The sequence below is a fragment of the Convolutriloba macropyga genome, chromosome 1 (assembly GCF_964194025.1).
Source record: "Convolutriloba macropyga chromosome 1, txConMacr16.3, whole genome shotgun sequence".
Classification (NCBI taxonomy): domain Eukaryota; kingdom Metazoa; phylum Xenacoelomorpha; order Acoela; family Convolutidae; genus Convolutriloba; species Convolutriloba macropyga.
The window spans coordinates 7517644-7536955 of NC_134468.1; the positions used below are offsets into that span (position 1 = coordinate 7517644).

General features: G+C 33.5%; 2 protein-coding genes across 3 annotated transcripts in view; one reads left to right on the plus strand and one right to left on the minus strand.

Annotated features, from left to right (window-relative positions):
- Positions 1-19131, minus strand: part of LOC142344528 (ubiquitin carboxyl-terminal hydrolase 34-like) — a 128083-nt gene extending 108952 nt beyond the window's left edge. Inside the window, exons 1-6 of the mRNA XM_075396274.1 lie at positions 19098-19131; positions 18253-18552; positions 16955-17061; positions 8139-8303; positions 7213-7396; positions 3826-4490 (exon numbers count right to left, since the gene is read on the minus strand). Of these exons, the coding sequence (XP_075252389.1) occupies positions 3826-4490; positions 7213-7396; positions 8139-8303; positions 16955-17061; positions 18253-18552; positions 19098-19131 (1455 nt within the window). The remainder of the gene's footprint in view (positions 1-3825; positions 4491-7212; positions 7397-8138; positions 8304-16954; positions 17062-18252; positions 18553-19097) is intronic.
- LOC142334689 (uncharacterized) overlaps positions 1-19312 on the plus strand; it is a 293593-nt gene that overhangs the window by 121139 nt on the left and 153142 nt on the right. The window lies entirely within an intron of this gene.

The following is a 19312-nucleotide window of genomic DNA, read 5'->3' on the forward strand; positions in this document are numbered from 1 at the left end:
CTAAAGTGAAAAAAATAGACGCCGCTCAAAAAGCTACGTAAAAATTATCCAGTGATAAATTGATAAAGCTTGTTAAAATTCATCCCACAGAAGCCACTTATTGGGGACCTTTACTGCACATATCAGTTCCTTTGACCTTAAACAAATTCAAAATAAACTTAAGTTTTGAAGTGCAAAAGTCATTTTATTGAGTGAGGTAAGTCACTTGTGATCAAAATCTCATCACGCAAAAATTTTTTGCTAGAGAGAGTAACAAATGACGTCACGCGCGCAAATGCCGTTATTGAGAGGAAGAAGTCATTCAGAAAATTTGACTTTTTCCAGCTTTGCTGTGTCAACGAAAAAGAGCGTCAGACGACGAAACAAAAAAAAACATAGCAGGACAAGTCCTGAATTACAATTCAAAGAATTGAAAGAAAAACTTAGAATTACTCTACCTGACCAGCAGTTCAATTGAACAATGCCAGGCAAAAAATAAAAACTCATCTCACAAAATTGTGAAATTAATTTGATCCTTTTAATTAAACTTGTTTTAAAAATATCTTCACAGCCAATTTTTGTTTGAGAAATTGGTCCAGCATTATATCTGCAAAATCAATGACCTGAAAAAAATCATTGACCCTTGATCGATTAACTCAGAAAAGGTCAGAAAAAGTTGAAAAAAATGAAATGAATTGCCAATTTTAAAGAAGTGTTGCTGATAATTGTGATATTAATGTCTTCAGAAACAGTCCTCTATCTCCAGAGGCTACCCAGTAACCCCGTTTCCAAGACTTAAATAATCATTGGCTCGAAGATCGATAGGAAATAAATTTTATAAAAATTCTAATTTCGAAAAAAAATTCGTTCTATTAAAATGTTTGAAAAACCATTCAATTGCCCCCTAGCAACTATATAATAACACTATATCAAACCCTGAATGAGGTTATCTGGCTACTGAGGCAAGAAAAACTAAATAAAAGACCTTTTCGAAAAAAATTTGAAAATTGCAATCGAAAGGTTAAATTGTTGATGAAAAGTCCATTGAAATTATCAGCCAAACAGTAAATTTTTATCAGACACTTGAGAATGGACAGATATCAAAAATTGGAAAAAAAAAATAGGAAACCATAAAAAAATTGAAATTTTATCCAAAAAACACTAAAATTTGAGACATTAAAACGTTGAAAACCAATCCATTGTTAATAGAAACTATGCAGTGCTCTATCATCAAACCTTAAAGGAGATTCGGTGGCCTCTGAAGCTGAAAAAATTCAAAAAATGACTAAAATTTTCAAAAATTGAAAAAAATAGCAAAAATCAGTATTTTTTGCGTGCTTGTGTTTGTAGTACCAAACCATATAGGACCTTTAACTTTAAAATGCCCTTTAACTATGACCTAAGGCCATCTCAGCAGCAGCACCACTCTAAGCACTTGAAGGACTACTAAAAACTACTTTGGGCCTCTAATGAAACTTAATGCCCGCTGGGCTTTACCTGTTTATCCCGTTTTGAAAGATAGCAGGACGAGTCCTGACGTATAATTCAAAGAATTTTCATTGACTACACAATAAACGACTTATAACGGACTATGAATGAAATGGGAAAAACCATTTCTAAAAAAAATCAGATAAAAAAACTAGAAAAAACCAAAAAAATCGGTGTCAAAATGCCGCATGTGAACAAAAAACAAATAGCGAGAAATAGAAATTTTGTTCAAACAAAAAACTAGGCCTAGATGATCTATTAATGAATTGGGAAAACCATTTAGAAAAAAAACCCGATCCAAAAAATAAAAAAAAACAGTAAAAATCAACGTGAAATTGATGCATGTGAACAAAAAAAACTAGCGAGAAAGCGAATTTTTGTTCAAACACAGTTTTCTCACTCTACTCTAAATTTAGAGCGAAAAAATCACGCCGCACAGCCACTCGCTTTTCGCTTCATTTCCTGTTTCGGCGTGACCAAAATCACTACTCCAATTTGACTTCAAAAATCATGAAAATGTGTGAAAATATTTAAAAAAAGACAGCGCCCCAATGCAATTCAAATTCTTTGAATTGTAAAAAAAAAGGAGCGCTATAATAGCCCACTGAGAAGATGAGGGTGGCTATTAATTAGAATCCATTACTTTTCTCGTCTATCTTAGAAAAATGTTGCCATTGTCATGTCAAGAGTATTATCGCAATTTTGTGTAACAAAATTTGCGTAAAAGACAGAAAATCGGGAACAAAAACATCAAATCGTCAGATTTTTACAAAAAGCAAATTGTCAGAAGTTTTTGGAGCTACCTTTAAAAACCATTTTATAAGAAAACGACTCGTCCGGAAACGACTCGAAGGAGAAAATTGCCCATACTTATGACTAAACAACTAGAACAACTATTGTGGATCCTGAATCTCCACAAATGCCATGAAAAAATTAAGAAGAATAGAAACGGCATTCAAAAACTATTTGAAAACTAGAAACACTTAAGGAGTTTTTTAATACTACAAGGAAACGTAAAGGCGAGAGAAATTCCTTCGCAGTTAGAGCAATGAAAAGCTCGCTAAACAATGGGCATGTCATATTAGGCTAAAAAAAGTTGTCTAAAATTAAAAAAAAAGAAAAACTGCAAAAAATCAAGAAAAATGGTTTAAAATTTCTCAATTTTTCTGTCATATTTCCTAGGAAGAAAATGATTTATGCCAATAGAACTTTAGTCAATTGGTATTTGAATATTCTCTAAGTAACAAGCTTCTATTCAAATCCCATTTAAAGCATTAAAACAAAAAAACAGGCAAATAATCATTATATTTTGTCTAAAAATCAGCAAAACTGATCACAAACCTCCAAATTAGCATTAAACTCAAATTAACTACTTGAAACCTTCAATTCCTATCAAAACAAGCCTAAAACTAATACAATATCATAACCAAACCTCATAACCATCAAAAGTTGCAAAAAACTGCTTTCAAATGCCGCACGTGAACAAAAAAAAAATTCGCTCGCTTAGAGAAAATTTTTTCACACATCAAGTTCTCGCTCTCTCAAAAACAGCGGTATGAACAAAAACCACTCTCTTTTCGCTCCGCTCTTCACTTTTGTTCAGCGCCAAAATCACTCCAAATTTTTTCACGCGTTTCATTTCACGCTTCAAAAATCACTCCAATAAAATTGATTAAAAAAGGACTTCTCCAATACTCCTCTTCGAGTCGTAAAAACAGCGCCCCAATACATTTCAAATTCTTTGAATTGTAAAAAAAAACACAGCGCCCCAATACAATTCAAATTCTTTGAATTGTAAAAACCAAGAGCACCGCAATATAGCTCCGCTCAGCTTAGAGCTTTGCAGCTATAATAAAACATACCGACTAACGTCGCACCAATTGCCGTAAAAACTGGAATGTCAATTGCGTTGGTTGTTGCAGCTACCTTGAAATTAGGCAGGTTAGGATGCGCGGGCGAGAGAGAGAGAGAGAGAGAGAGAGAGAGAGAGAGCAGAAAAATGGAGGTGGTAAAATAAAAGGAGAGCGGAGGAAGTGGGGGGGGGGGGTCAAACCACTTAAAGTTGCACTTTACGGTATGAATTTAAGGCTATTAAGCAGATTTCGGCTTGCGAGATGCTCTTAAGAGAACTGCTCAGCAACTCCATGCCCTCTGGCTTTACTAGTTTATCGTTGCTCGCGGCAAAAATTTGCAAGAACCATGGACATTAGATTGTTAAAGATTAACGCGAGCAAAAAACAGCCCGTCGGTATCTCGATGGTTTTATTATTACCACCTCTAAATTATTAGTCAGTGATTAATATTTTTTGACTGCATGGATACAAATCTAACTTTACTACGAAACTAAATCATACATACCTGAAAGCTTTCAGATTTCTTCACTGTTAAAAATTCGCTCGAACTACTTTGAGAATTGCTGGTACGATTTCCATTTCGAGGCGCAACTTGATGTTTCCTCTTTCTCTTCTCAGCCGCCAGAACATTACCAAACTGTTGGGCAATGTTCAACGTCATTAGCTGTCTACGCCACGAGACTTTAGTTATCTGGCAGCTCAGAGAAAATGTCTGATCACTGTGACTAGTCAAGGGGAGTTCTTGAAGATGTTTCTTGAAACGCTCCAAAAGAGTCTCGTTCAAGTAATGTAGAATTCCTTCAATTGCCGAAATGACTTCCCGACTTTTGTATTTGTCATTGACAGCATTCCACAGCACGTCAACATCTTGCTCGGTTAGAAGCTGACCACTGGCCATGAATTGAAATATCAAATGACATTGACGAACTAATTCAACGTGAGTATTGGCACCAAATAAAACGGAAACCATTTGATGTGATTTCAGCCATCGTTTGAAAGTGGTCTTCGAATTGGCTAAATTCTGTTGGATAGAGGGAGATACGTTGCAACAGTTGTTCCTATTGGAGCCGCCTTTGTTCCGCTCGCATATTGACACTTGCTGATTAATAAATGCCAGACCCGATAGACGGACTGTCAGGGTGGACGTCTTGATGTACTTAAGTGCCAAGTCTGAAAAAAATAAACATACTGTAAACAAAGAGGCTCGTTAATGTGCGTTTGCACATGATGTTCCGACCCGCGCTCATCTATATTTTTGACATAACTGTCAACCAAATGAAGAGATAATCAAAAATAGATCTTTGAGTTTAAAAAAATCGTTACACAAACTACTGAATGAATTCCATAATGCCATGCCTCATTACAGGCTCACGAAGTTTCACATCATTAATAAGACTACGGGAAAAATAAACAACAAAATAAGCAACAAAAAAAATTAAGGCAGATATTCAACATCTAAATTTAAAAGCACCTAGTAACAACGTCAAAATACAATAAATAACTACCTGAACTGCACAAATTTACTTTTTCGTTACTACAAAGCAGATGGTACTTTATATCAAAGAGACTAGGTAACAAGTTGACAACAAGAAGCAATAATGAGACGAAATTCAAAAATCAACCAATATTTTTTAAACCAAATACTTACAAACGTTTTAAAAACCATTAGCTTTTAACGAAAAAATTCTTGATAAATTTACTAAAAAGTCATTATAAAACCAACAGAATCTGTCGTTGGTTAAATTAAGCCACAGAAACGGACTAAAGATGAAGAAAAACTGAAAAAATTACAAACAGTTTGCGAAAACACAAATTATTGAAGCCAAAAAAATCTTTCCCTGTTATCTGAAAATTGTTTTTAATTTCAAATGTTAAATAAACTAATTCAGTCAAAACTATCCTAAAAGATTAGGTATGTTCACTTGGTCCTCATTCGAAAATCATTGGGATCTGTTATTACCCGAATGTAATTAAATATTGACCACTAACCAAAATTTTATGAAAACGCATATTGTTCAACAAACAAAACATCAGTTGCGACGTAATATCAATAGCCACTCTGATATTTGAACTAGAGGCAAGTGGATGGTGCCTCTCAATGAGGAGAATTTGATACAATATGAAAAAAATAACAAAACTAAAAAATTTAAAAACGTTTGAAAACAAATAAAATCATTAACTTTAAGAAAATTTGCTATAAACTTACCGCATTGAGTAACTTCATTCCTTAAACATTCAGTTAGAGGCTTATGAGACCTCTAAGCTCTCTACGACATCGTTAAGAATTAAAAAAGAAACAGTCAAAAACAGCAAATTGAAAAAAAATGAGGACAGTGTCAAAGCCATTAAAAAATGAACTATTCATTAAAAACTTTTTCAATTTCAAATAAATTTTTAACAACAATGGAATTCTTTTTTGCAACAATATAACTTCAAAAACCAACAAATATGAAAAAAAAAACAAATTAAAATCAAAACATTACCGAGAAAATTCGTAGTCTCAAAGCCATTAATTTCAATAGCTCTCAATGAAAATCAATAAATAAGTTATAAAAAGTTCCGCTTCGATGAGAAGACAGAAATTTGTGTCGTTCCTAAAGCATCAATAGGTCATCACAATAAGTCGTATGACTATGAAAACGATACCAAATACAGGCAAAAATCAAATAATCAGCAGAAAAGTCCGAGAAGACAATGTCGAAGCCGTTAAAACAATACGTTTTTCTCTGCAAACTTTGTCTATGATCTATGGAAAGATGATCTATCTTTATGTCAAAGGGAACTGAAAACAATAGGTTAATGTGATAAGATTTCAAAAGGATCTAAATTTATGAAAAAACCAAAAGTTAAAAAACGAAAACTACCCTTTTAATGGCCTTTCTTCTCTTAGAAACACAAGATTGTTTCATTTGTAGCATAAAAAGTAATTTTGAATTGAAATTTTCATAGAAAAACTCCGAATTTGAATAAAAAAGTGAACAAAATTCTGCCAAAAATCACGTGTTCACACAGAACTTTAAACCTCGATAACTCCTCGAAAAATAAGAAAATCAAAAAAATCTTTAATTCCGAACTCTACGCTGGACGAGCTTTTTAATGATACCACTCACATTTCTCTACAATGAATATATCGATCGGCCAAAAATGTCTGAACAAAAAACAACCCATTTGAGTATATAGTTCCTCCCCCCACAAGTGGGGTCGGAACAAAAACTGATTTTGATGACACAATAAATGCTAGATTTTAGATGTACAGATAAATGCTAATAATTTAGATATACAGATTATTTCGAGCTGTTGAACGAGTATGTCGAAAACTGTACGGGGACGTTTCCTCAAAATTTTGGCCACTAAGATTATATTTTATTTGTTAAATTTAATTATCAAAAAATGAGTGCTCACAATCACAGTGCGTCTGTTTCAGCTTAATTTTTACCTGAATACTCTGAAGCAGATGGAAATCTATTGGGTGAATTAAACTGTCCATTCAGAGACTCAGATCAATCTATTCAGTAATAAACACCTAATACTCAATACTGGTCTTCTATTTTCGTTTTGCATAGTTGTGCCATGCGTCATTCAGTATATTATTGTAGTGTCCTTATAACTGAAGTTAGCCTTCAGCGTTTTTACAATAAGGCGAGTCAGTTAGTGGTAGAAATACAAAGCTTTGTTTTGTCTTCTTCGCTTGCAGATATAAGTAGCACTGCCTCGTTTACCCATAAGGCCGTAAAGGGACCCCCTCCTTCGGTCTGCCTGAACTCATTGTACTAAAATCCGATATATGCTCCAAAAAATGATGCATAAAGCTAAAAAAAATCAACCAATTTAACTTTGCATTCTTTATACTAAGCAATATTCTATTGACCCTTGAGTGTAGATATACTCATACCTAAGCAATCAGTGTCGATGGAATCGGAGGAGATGTCTTGGATCCTCTCCCAACAGAACTCGACAGACTGCCTCGTCTTAGCATTCCTCAGATCCTCCTCTCCCAATTGGTGCATGTACAGTACCAGACTGCCCCTTAACTGACCCCGCTCAGCAAGACTGATGAACTTGGTCTCGTCGGAACCCTGTGTATGAAATATGCATAAACCATTTCATTCACATTTCACTTCGAGAACAACAGAACATTTATGGCTTACCAGAACAAAATTAGCAGCAACAATGTCGCTACTCAAATGAGGAAAATATTACAACGAAAAAACACGTGATATCAAGTTTGTCGTGCTTCTTTAAATGTTCGCTTGCGTTTCAACTTAGAAAAACTATAGCAAAATTTTTGATGGTAGTTTTATAGCTTGTAACTAAGTTGAAACGGAAGCGAACATTTGAAAAATGCCCCACAAAATTGAGCATCAACTAATTGTTTCGATGTAATTTATTCTCCATTAACCGCCATTTAGCACTTCTCTTCTGCATATTTTATAATCAAGCTTGCAATCGAAACATTTTGACTCCTAATTCTCGGAAGTTCTCAAAAGACAAGAGGATAAATTGTTCATTTTCATCAATGGCAGCGCATCATAAATCATTCAAACAGCTGATGTCTAAAGACCAAATGCAACATTTGGCTGAGAGCGTTAATGAAAATAAAATTATTGGCGGTATTTGATTGGGGATTGTTTAGAACGTCAACCGACGAACGTCGGACGAATTGCTCTCGAACGACTGGGGAGGCAATCAATTTAGAAAGGGCATAGGCTGGAGAAGAAACTTCTATGAAAAAACTTTCGACTAGGAAGGGTTCGAACTCGCGACATACACGTTGAAAATTTGCTTGAAACTTCGTTCGAGAGCAATTGAAAAAGCAACCTTTGAAAGCTCTTGAGTGACGCATCTGAGGACAGAGGCGAGTAGTTTGGCACAGAGGTGAACAAATGAGAGTGGGAGGAGAGAGGGTGAAGCTGATTTGAGGAACTCTGTCAAAGATGTCACGAAATGCTGCTTCAGTAGAAGGTTCTTCAAAACTCGACACAGCTAAAATGTAGTTCAAAGTTCTTGAGCATGCAGCAAAAGACTTTCAAAAACATTAGATTTTAAAAAAATTAAGATTAGTTTTAAGGTTAAGATTAAATTAAGATTTTAAAAAAGGAGGCTCGTTAAAAAGCGTTTGCGCATGATGTTCCGACGCGCGCTCATCTACATTTTTGACTTAACTGTCTTTCGACTTCACATTTTTCACAAAGAGAATCGAGTTTAAAAAATCGTTACACGACCAAACTAATAACTGCATTGAATAATACCATGCCTCATTACAACGAGATTTGCCATTGAAAAGACTACGAGAAAAAACAACAACAAAAAAATTCCATGACGAAAACTATCTAAATTTAAAAGCACCTAGTAACAACGTCAAATTACAATCAGACAAAATTCTAACTACACATATTTACTTTTTCCTGACAACACAGCAGATGGAATTTGCCCTTAATGACACTAGGTAACAAGTCGACTAAAAGAATAAGTAATTAGGCGAAATTCAAAAATCAGTCAAAATTTTTTAAACCAAATAATTTCAAAACTCTTAAAAATCATTCGCTTTTAACGAAATAATTTTTGATACATTTCCTAAAGTGTCAAAAGGAAACCAACAGGACCTGTATTCGGTTAGACTAAGCCAAAGGAACGGACTAAAGATGCAGAAAAATTCAAAAAAATTACGAACAACAAATTAAAAACCTTGCAGCAAAAACAAATTAGCGAAGCCATTGAAATCATTAGCTAGTATCTGAATAGTATGTATTTTCAATTGAATTTCTATTTAAACTAACTCAGCTAAAATTATACTGAATGCGTAAATGAAATTCAATTGGGCCACATTTGAAAATCATTGGGAACAGTTAGAGATTGTGCTAAAGGAAAAAAAACACAAATACACAGCTCACATAACTTTTTATGAAAACGCATATTGTCCAACAAAAAACATCAGTTACCTCATATTATCAGTAAAAAATGATAATTTTTAAAATACAAAGAATTGTATTGGACCTCTCAATGATGAGAATGAGTTAAAAGTTGACGAAAAAACAGGCAAAAACAGCAAATTCAAAAAAAAAAATAGAGAGAGAAAAGTGTCGAAGCCATTAAAAGATGAACTTTTCAGTACAAACGCTTCTGCTTTCAATTAACTTTTTAACAGCATTGGGATTCTTCTTTTTTAAAAATTTGACTCCAATAAATCAACAAACATGAACACAATAATTAAACCCGCGATATTTTTGAGAAAACCCGTAGCATCTAAATTCATTAGCTTTCAATGGAAGCTAATAAATACACTAAGTTATGCCTCAGTTAGACAACAAGGATATTTTTCATCCATGTGTTATCAATTTGACATTACAATAAGTCTGTGACTATGAAAAGCAACATAAACAGGCAAAAACCAAAACTTAAGTAGAACAGTGCAAGAAAGTGCCGAAGCCATTTGAACCACAAGCGTTTCTCTGAGAACATTATGTATGATCCACTGAACGTCTTCTTTATGCCAATCAAAATATCAGTTTTAGGATGATGTGGTAAGATTTCAAAAGGAACTAAAATTACGAGAGAAATATCCAAAAGTAATAAAAACTCGTGCATCGAAGTCGTAAAATAGTTAGAAGATAAAACCGCTAACTAGATTAATTTTATTTGAAGTAGAAAAGAAGAGGGTGCAGTCATTACTGAGACTGACTTACAGTTCACGTAAATAATTCTAAGATGGGTTAATGTTAAAAAAAAATTGCTCGAAAAAATTTCAAAGTCTTAAAACAGCCATTCAATTCAATAGCTTTCAACGGAAGTCAATAAATAAGCTCAGTTACACCTATATGGGAGGACAAGGATCTTTGTCATGCATAGATAATCAACAAGATATCACAATGTCTCATGACTATGGAAACAGCAACAAATACATGCAAAAACCAAAAATTCAGTAGAAAAGTGCGAGAAGAAAGTGTCGAAGCCATTTAAACCAAAAACTTCTCTCTGAAACTTTATCCCAGATCCGTTGAACGTCTTCTTTAAGCGAATGGAAGATATCAATATCAGGATACTGTGATAAGATTTCAAGAGGAACCAAAACGAAAGTAATCAAAATTTTTTTTGAAAAATTTTGAAATCTTGTGGCATTGAAGTCATATAACAAATAGTTAAAAGAAAAAACCGATAACCAGATTAATTTTGGTTGCAAGGCAAAAGAAGAGACTCCTGCCATAACTGAGACTGACTTACAGTACACGAAAAAAGTATGAACGGTTAAGGTTAAAAAAAATCATTTTAAATTCTTAACAGCCATTAGCTGTCCACTTAAAGCTCTGGATAGGTTCACTTAATGACCATTACAAAAACTCTTGCACTTTTGGTCAACTAGAATAATTTTATTTGAAGTAGAAAAAATGAGGGTGTGGTCATTACTGAGACTGACTTACAGTTCACGTAAATAAGTTTAAGATAGGTTAATGTTAAAAAAAATTGCTCGAAAATTTTCAAAGTCTTAAAACAGCCATTCAATTCAATAGCTTTCAACGGAAGTCAATAAATAAGCTCAATTACACCTATATGGGAGGACAAGGATCTTTGTCATGCATAGATAATTAACAAGATATCACAATGTCTCATGACTATGGAAACAGCAACAAATACATGCAAAAACCAAAAATACAGTAGAAAAGTGCGAGAAGAAAGTGTCGAAGCCATTTAAACCATAAACTTCTCTCTGAATCTTTATCCAAGATCCGTTGAACGTCTTCTCTAAGCGAATGGAAGATATCAACATCAGGATACTGTGATAAGATTTCAAGAGGAACCAAAACGAAAGTAATCAAAAAGTTTTTTGAAAAATTTTGAAATCTTGTGGCATTGAAGTCATATAACAAATAGTTAAAAGAAAAAACCGATAACCAGATTAATTTTGGTTGCAAGGCAAAAGAAGAGACTCCTGCCATAACTGAGACTGACTTACAGTACACGAAAAAAGTATGAACGGTTAAGGTTAAAAAAAATCATTTTAAATTCTTAACAGCCATTAGCTGTCCACTTAAAGCTCTGGATAGGTTCACTTAATGACCATTACAAAAACTCTTGCACTTTTGGTCAACTAGAATAATTTTATTTGAAGTAGAAAAAATGAGGGTGTGGTCATTACTGAGACTGACTTACAGTTCACGTAAATAAGTTTAAGATAGGTTAATGTTAAAAAAAATTGCTCGAAAATTTTCAAAGTCTTAAAACAGCCATTCAATTCAATAGCTTTCAACGGAAGTCAATAAATAAGCTCAATTACACCTATATGGGAGGACAAGGATCTTTGTCATGCATAGATAATTAACAAGATATCACAATGTCTCATGACTATGGAAACAGCAACAAATACATGCAAAAACCAAAAATACAGTAGAAAAGTGCGAGAAGAAAGTGTCGAAGCCATTTAAACCATAAACTTCTCTCTGAATCTTTATCCAAGATCCGTTGAACGTCTTCTCTAAGCGAATGGAAGATATCAACATCAGGATACTGTGATAAGATTTCAAGAGGAACCAAAACGAAAGTAATCAAAAAGTTTTTTGAAAAATTTTGAAATCTTGTGGCATTGAAGTCATATAACAAATAGTTAGAAGAAAAAACCGATAACCAGATTAATTTTGGTTGCAAGGCAAAGGAAGAGACTCCTGTCATAACTGAGACTGACTTACAGTTCACGAAAAAGTATGAACGGTTAAGGTTAAAAAAAATCATTTTAAAGTCTTAACAGCCATTAGCTGTCCACTTAAAGCTCTGGATAGGTTCACTTAATGATCATTACAAAAACTCTTGCACTTTTGGTCAACTAGAATAATTTTATTTGAAGTAGAAAAAATGAGGGTGTGGTCATTACTGAGACTGACTTACAGTTCACGTAAATAAGTTTAAGATAGGTTAATGTTAAAAAAAATTGCTCGAAAATTTTCAAAGTCTTAAAACAGCCATTCAATTCAATAGCTTTCAACGGAAGTCAATAAATAAACTCAGTTACACCTATACGGGAGGACAAGGATCTTTGTCATGCATAGATAATCAACAAGATATCACAATGTCTCATGACTATGGAAACAGCAACAAATACATGCAAAAACCAAAAATTCAGTAGAAAAGTGCGAGAAGAAAGTGTCCAAGCCATTTAAACCATAAACTTCTCTCTGAATCTTTATCCAAGATCCGTTGAACGTCTTCTCTAAGCGAATGGAAGATATCAACATCAGGATACTGTGATATGATTTCAAGAGGAACCAAAACGAAAGTAATGAAAAAGTTTTTTGAAAAATTTTGAAATCTTGTGGCATTGAAGTCATATAACAAGTAGTTAGAAGAAAAAACCGATAACCAGGTTAATTTTGGTTGCAAGGCAAAGGAAGAGACTCCTGTCATAACTGAGACTGACTTACAGTTCACGAAAAAGTATGAACGGTTAAGGTTAAAAAAAATCATTTTAAAGTCTTAACAGCCATTAGCTGTCCACTTAAAGCTCTGGATAGGTTCACTTAATGATCATTACAAAAACTCTTGCACTTTTGGTCAACTAGAATAATTTTATTTGAAGTAGAAAAAATGAGGGTGTGGTCATTACTGAGACTGACTTACAGTTCACGTAAATAAGTTTAAGATAGATTAATGTTAAAAAAAGTGCTCGAAAATTTTCAAAGTCTTAAAACAGCCATTCAATTCAATAGCTTTCAACGGAAGTCAATAAATAAACTCAGTTACACCTATACGGGAGGACAAGGATCTTTGTCATGCATAGATAATCAACAAGATATCACAATGTCTCATGACTATGGAAACAGCAACAAATACAAGCAAAAACCGAAAATTCAGTAGAAAAGTGCGAGAAGAAAGTGTCGAAGCCAATTAAACCATGAACTTCTCTCCGAATCTTTATCCAAGATCCGTTGAACGTCTTCTCTAAGCGAATGGAAGATATCAATATCAGGATACTGTGATAAGATTTCAAGAGGAACCAATACGAAATAAATCAAAAATTTTTTGAAAAATTTTGAAATCTTGTGGCATTGAAGTCATATAACAAATAGTTAAAGACAAAACCGATAACCAGATAAATATTGGTTGCAAGACAAAGGAAGAGAGTCCTGACATAACTGAGACTGACTTACAGTTCACGAAAAAAAGTATGAACGGTTAAGGTTAAAAAAATCAATTTTAAAGTCTTAACAGCCATTAGCTGTCCACTTAAAGCTCTGGATAGGTTCACTTAATGGCCATTACAAAAACTATTGCACTTTTGGAGTTTGTGCCATATGACTCCATAGATTTAGTAAAACCTCATAAAGGGAATCAAAATTTCATTTAAAATTAAGAAAACTCAGAGTCGAAGCCAAAAAAAAAAACACGAACGATTCCTTGAAAACGAATTTTTTGTTTAATGGGCTTCATAAGACTGTAGATCAAGTTTTTCATTTACGGAACCTCGATAACCAGGTGACTAGTCTTTAGGTGACTTAGGAAAACAAAAAAAATATGAAAAGTTTTCTAAAAAAGTTGTCAAAGAGAATTCGATTTTTTAATGGTAACCTACCCTATGAGACCACAACTAGTCTTTATATCGCCTTTCGTCTATTAGGAACTCAAAAATGATTTCTTTTGTGTCGTGATTTTGAATAATTTTGAAAAAAAATTTTGAAAAAAATTTTTATAAAAAAGATCCGTTGAACGTCTTTTCTAAGCGAATGGAAGATATCAACATCAGGATACTGTGATAAGATTTCAAGAGGAACCAAAACGAAAGTAATGAAAAAGTTTTTTGAAAAATTTTGAAATCTTGTGGCATTGAAGTCATATAACAAATAGTTAGAAGAAAAAACCGATAACCAGGTTAATTTTGGTTGCAAGGCAAAGGAAGAGACTCCTGTCATAACTGAGACTGACTTACAGTTCACGAAAAAGTATGAACGGTTAAGGTTAAAAAAATCATTTTAAAGTTTTAACAGCCATTAGCTGTCCACTTAAAGCTCTGGATAGGTTCACTTAATGATCATTACAAAAACTCTTGCACTTTTGGTCAACTAGAATAATTTTATTTGAAGTAGAAAAAATGAGGGTGTGCTCATTACTGAGACTGACTTACAGTTCACGTAAATAAGTTTAAGATAGATTAATGTTAAAAAAAGTGCTCGAAAATTTTCAAAGTCTTAAAACAGCCATTCAATTCAATAGCTTTCAACGGAAGTCAATAAATAAACTCAGTTACACCTATACGGGAGGACAAGGATCTTTGTCATGCATAGATAATCAACAAGATATCACAATGTCTCATGACTATGGAAACAGCAACAAATACATGCAAAAACCGAAAATTCAGTAGAAAAGTGCGAGAAGAAAGTGTCGAAGCCAATTAAACCATGAACTTCTCTCCGAATCTTTATCCAAGATCCGTTGAACGTCTTCTCTAAGCGAATGGAAGATATCAATATCAGGATACTGTGATAAGATTTCAAGAGAAACCAATACGAAACAAATCAAAAATTTTTTGAAAAATTTTGAAATCTTGTGGCATTGAAGTCATATAACAAATAGTTAAAGACAAAACCGATAACCAGATAAATATTGGTTGCAAGACAAAGGAAGAGAGTCCTGACATAACTGAGACTGACTTACAGTTCACGAAAAAAAGTATGAACGGTTAAGGTTAAAAAAAATCAATTTTAAAGTCTTAACAGCCATTAGCTGTCCACTTAAAGCTCTGGATAGGTTCACTTAATGACCATTACAAAAACTATTGCACTTTTGGAGTTTGTGCCATAAGACTCCATAGATTTAGTAAAACCTCAAAAAGGGAATCAAAATTTCATTTAAAATTAAGAAAACTCAGAGTCGAAGCCAAAAAAAACACGAACGATTCCTTGAAAACGAATTTTTTGTTTAATGGGCTTCATAAGACTGTAGATCAAGTTTTTCATTTACGGAACCTCGATAACCAGGTGACTAGTCTTTAGGTGACTTAGGAAAACGAAAAAAATATGAAAAGTTTTCTAAAAAAGTTGTCCAAGAGAATTCGATTTTTTAATGGTAACTACTCTATGAGACCACAACTAGTCTTTATATCGCCTTTCGTCTATTAGGAACTCAAAAATGATTTCTTTTGTGTCGTGATTTTGAATAATTTTGAATAAAATTTAGAAAAAATTTTTTATAAAAAAGATCCGTTGAACGTCTTCTCTAAGCGAATGGAAGATATCAACATCAGGATACTGTGATAAGATTTCAAGAGGAACCAAAACGAAAGTAATCAAAAAGTTCTTTGAAAAATTTTGAAATCTTGTGGCATTGAAGTCATATAACAAATAGTTAAAAGAAAAAACCGATAACCAGATTAATTTTGGTTGCAAGGCAAAAGAAGAGACTCCTGTCATAACTGAGACTGACTTACAGTACACGAAAAAAGTATGAACGGTTAAGGTTAAAAAAAAGTATTTTAAATTCTTAACAGCCATTAGCTGTCCACTTAAAGCTCTGGATAGGTTCACTTAATGATCATTACAAAAACTCTTGCACTTTTGGTCAACTAGAATAATTTTATTTGAAGTAGAAAAAATGAGGGTGTGGTCATTACTGAGACTGACTTACAGTTCACGTAAATAAGTTTAAGATAGGTTAATGTTTAAAAAAAGTGCTCGAAAACCTCAAAAAGGGAATCAAAATTTCATTTAAAATTAAGAAAACTCAGAGTCGAAGCCAAAAAAAACACGAACGATTCCTTGAAAACGAATTTTTTGTTTAATGGGCTTCATAAGACTGTAGATCAAGTTTTTCATTTACGGAACCTCGATAACCAGGTGACTAGTCTTTAGGTGACTTAGGAAAACAAAAAAAATATGAAAAGTTTTCTAAAAAAGTTGTCAAAGAGAATTCGATTTTTTAATGGTAACCTTCCCTATGAGACCACAACTAGTCTTTATATCACCTTTCGTCTATTAGGAACTCAAAATTGATTTCTTTTGTGTCGTGATTTTTGAATAATTTTGAATAAAATTTTGAATAAAAATTTTTTTATAAAAAAGATCTTAATTTAAAGAAAAATTACAGTAAAAGTGAACAAAATTATGCCAAATATCCCGTGTTCACACAAAACTTCAATCTTCGATAACTCCTCAAAAAAACGAAATTGAAAAAAAAAATCTTTTTAGTTTTGAGTTCTACGCTGGAAGAGCTTTTTTAATGATAGTACTCACATTTCTCTACGCTGAATATATCGATCGGCCAAAATTGTCTGAAAAAAAACCCATTTGAGTATATAGTTCCTCCCCTCACAAGTGGGGTCGGAACAATTAAGCGTCCAAATTAGTTTTCTTTAAATGCGTTAAATATTAAAACATTTCTCTGCTTTTCATTTTTTAAAAAGCTTTACTTCGCTCATCAATCGATAGATAAATAAAAACTGCAGCACTCATTGAAAAGAGATCTATTTATCATCATTAACGGATCTAAATTTTGGACCATAATAGCTTTGCAATGGATACAAAAGTGCTGACTTGAAACTCCCTGAGAAGGATCGAAAGTCGGTTCGAGCAAAATTAAACGTGACGATCACAACATAGATTTATCACTCCCTATTCAATAAAGCTGAAAAATGTGGACAGAAAAAGTTTGAAACGTACAATATTGGGTTTATTGAAATATTGATTGGAGAGAGGGAACTCTGAGCTGAAGATGACCTCGACAGCTTGTAACAGATCCTCCAGTTCTGTCGTGACAAGTGGAGAACCTAAGCACATTCAATTCGTCTTAACTAAGATGAAGTAATCAAAATCAACTCAACGCATAAACTGTTAGACCCCAGTCACTTGGGGAATTTTTACTGTGTAAACGCTGATGACATACGAGCCAAAAATTTTATGTCACAAGTTCTTCTTCCCAATATTTTGATTTCAATACATAAGATCTTGCAAATTTGTGACAAAATGCCTCATTAATACTTAGATTATGCATCGCCTCAGACATCATAATAGATCGTATAAGTTCTTATACGATAAAAATTAAACCTTAACAGACCGTAGGATGCAATTTCTACCATTTAAAAATGAACAAAACTTAATCATAACAGTAATTTTTTATCGCGTAACAGCTGATAAAATACTTCTATTATCTTATCTTCTTCAAGATACTTAAAAGAATTTACAAGCACTGGTTCAGACGAACTCCATGCTTTTGGAGGAATATCTTGTAATGTAAAAGACAATTTCATGCGCACAAATATGATGCGCTGCTCATAACGTAGACATCTTTTCAGTTGTTCTATAAAAAATTTAAAATAAACGTTACCCATTTTGTTATAATATCGGTAAGGTCAGCTGATTTCTTATGAAAATTGATGGAATGCACTAAATAACCATAGAAAAAGCACTGTCTGCGGCAACTCAGTATGTTGAAACACCATTTTGCTCAGCGCTAATGCAACTTACGTTGCACAACCTATCGGACGCTTGCATTTAGATTTCAGAACTCATCCTCGTTAAGATCAATGAGCGATTATAAAAAGAACCTCGTTCGATCGCTTGCTGAGCTACTATTTAACAACCTTTAAACACACCACTCTTAACTTAACTCTTCTTCACTTAACCATCTTTGCGTGTTTGGATGTTATCAGATCCTACGCGATAAAAATTTGTAGAAGAATTTTTATACTGTAATACCTTACAAGGTACAATTTTCACCGTGTAAGGTCAGAAGTTTTGTCGATATGTTATATCGTGCGAGACCTGACTATAGATTTTTACCGTATAAGAATTTATAAGACGTCTTACTGAAGTACAGGATCTTGAACAATGACAACCGCAAACCCCCGGTGCGTCTAAGCAGGCGTAATTAATTTGAAATACACAAGTATTTGTTTAAACCAAAATATCCTAAACCACGATCCATTAAAAAAAATTCAATATTTTCCAAAAAATCATACTTGGCCGTATTTGAGTTGTATTAGCACCGGATTCATTATTTTGCGAGCTTGTTTCGCTTTCATCGCGAACACTGCTTGTCTGATCATCAAGAGAGATGAAAATAGCACGCAGTTTGTCAAATTCTTCAACCAACGATTTTGTGGTCAGCATGAACAAAATTTCCACCATTGAATGCTGCCCCGACCGACGCACAACACACGCACATTTGCGACTACGCCACGAGTTGAGGTACTTCACAATGAGATGTAAATGCTGATTGGCTGCCGACTCGAACTCGACCTCGACTGTCGTGTCTTGATCTAGATAATTTCGAAAATGTTTCTTTTTCCTTTCCCCCGGTAACTTGTGACCACCAATGTAACGTTATTACACCTTTATATAGTAGTGTATATATAGAGGTTATATATAAACTGTAAGGGCTACAAAAATCACAACCTCTTAACAGGTTGCTAAAATCATAATCATTGTAAAAACATGCACCAGTTTATCCAGACCATATTAAAACTTTTTCACGGCGGGAAGGAAAGAGTTCCTTGTTAAAAACAAAAAATTAAAAATTTCCTGGTTAATAACTAAAAACAAAATCCCACGTAGTATTATGAAATAGTTAACAGTGAAAAACAAGCATTTGTTTGTTCAATAAAACCTTGAACAAAAAAAAATTGTGCACGGAGGAGAAAACAAAAAAATGTTCACGGAGGAGAAAAGAGAAACATTCCTTGATTCTCATTGGCTGCCGACTGAGCTGTTGTAAGCTCATTTACGCAAAACGATAGCAAACTGCAGTTCGTGGCATCTGAGCACGCCATGAATTGAGAAAACTAGCTGATTAATGCGCACATACAGTTGATGGTAACATTTTCCAGTGGACAATACATATTTCATTCAGATCTGAAAAACATAATTATTTTCATTTTCAAATTCACAGTTAAAACTATCTAGTAAGAGATTCAAAATTTATCATTATTGGTTCCCCTCCAAATTTTGATATAATTTTTGATCACCCACAAAGCTGCTTTCAGAATTTACAGATTAAAGTTTTTGTCGTTCCAGCTTATA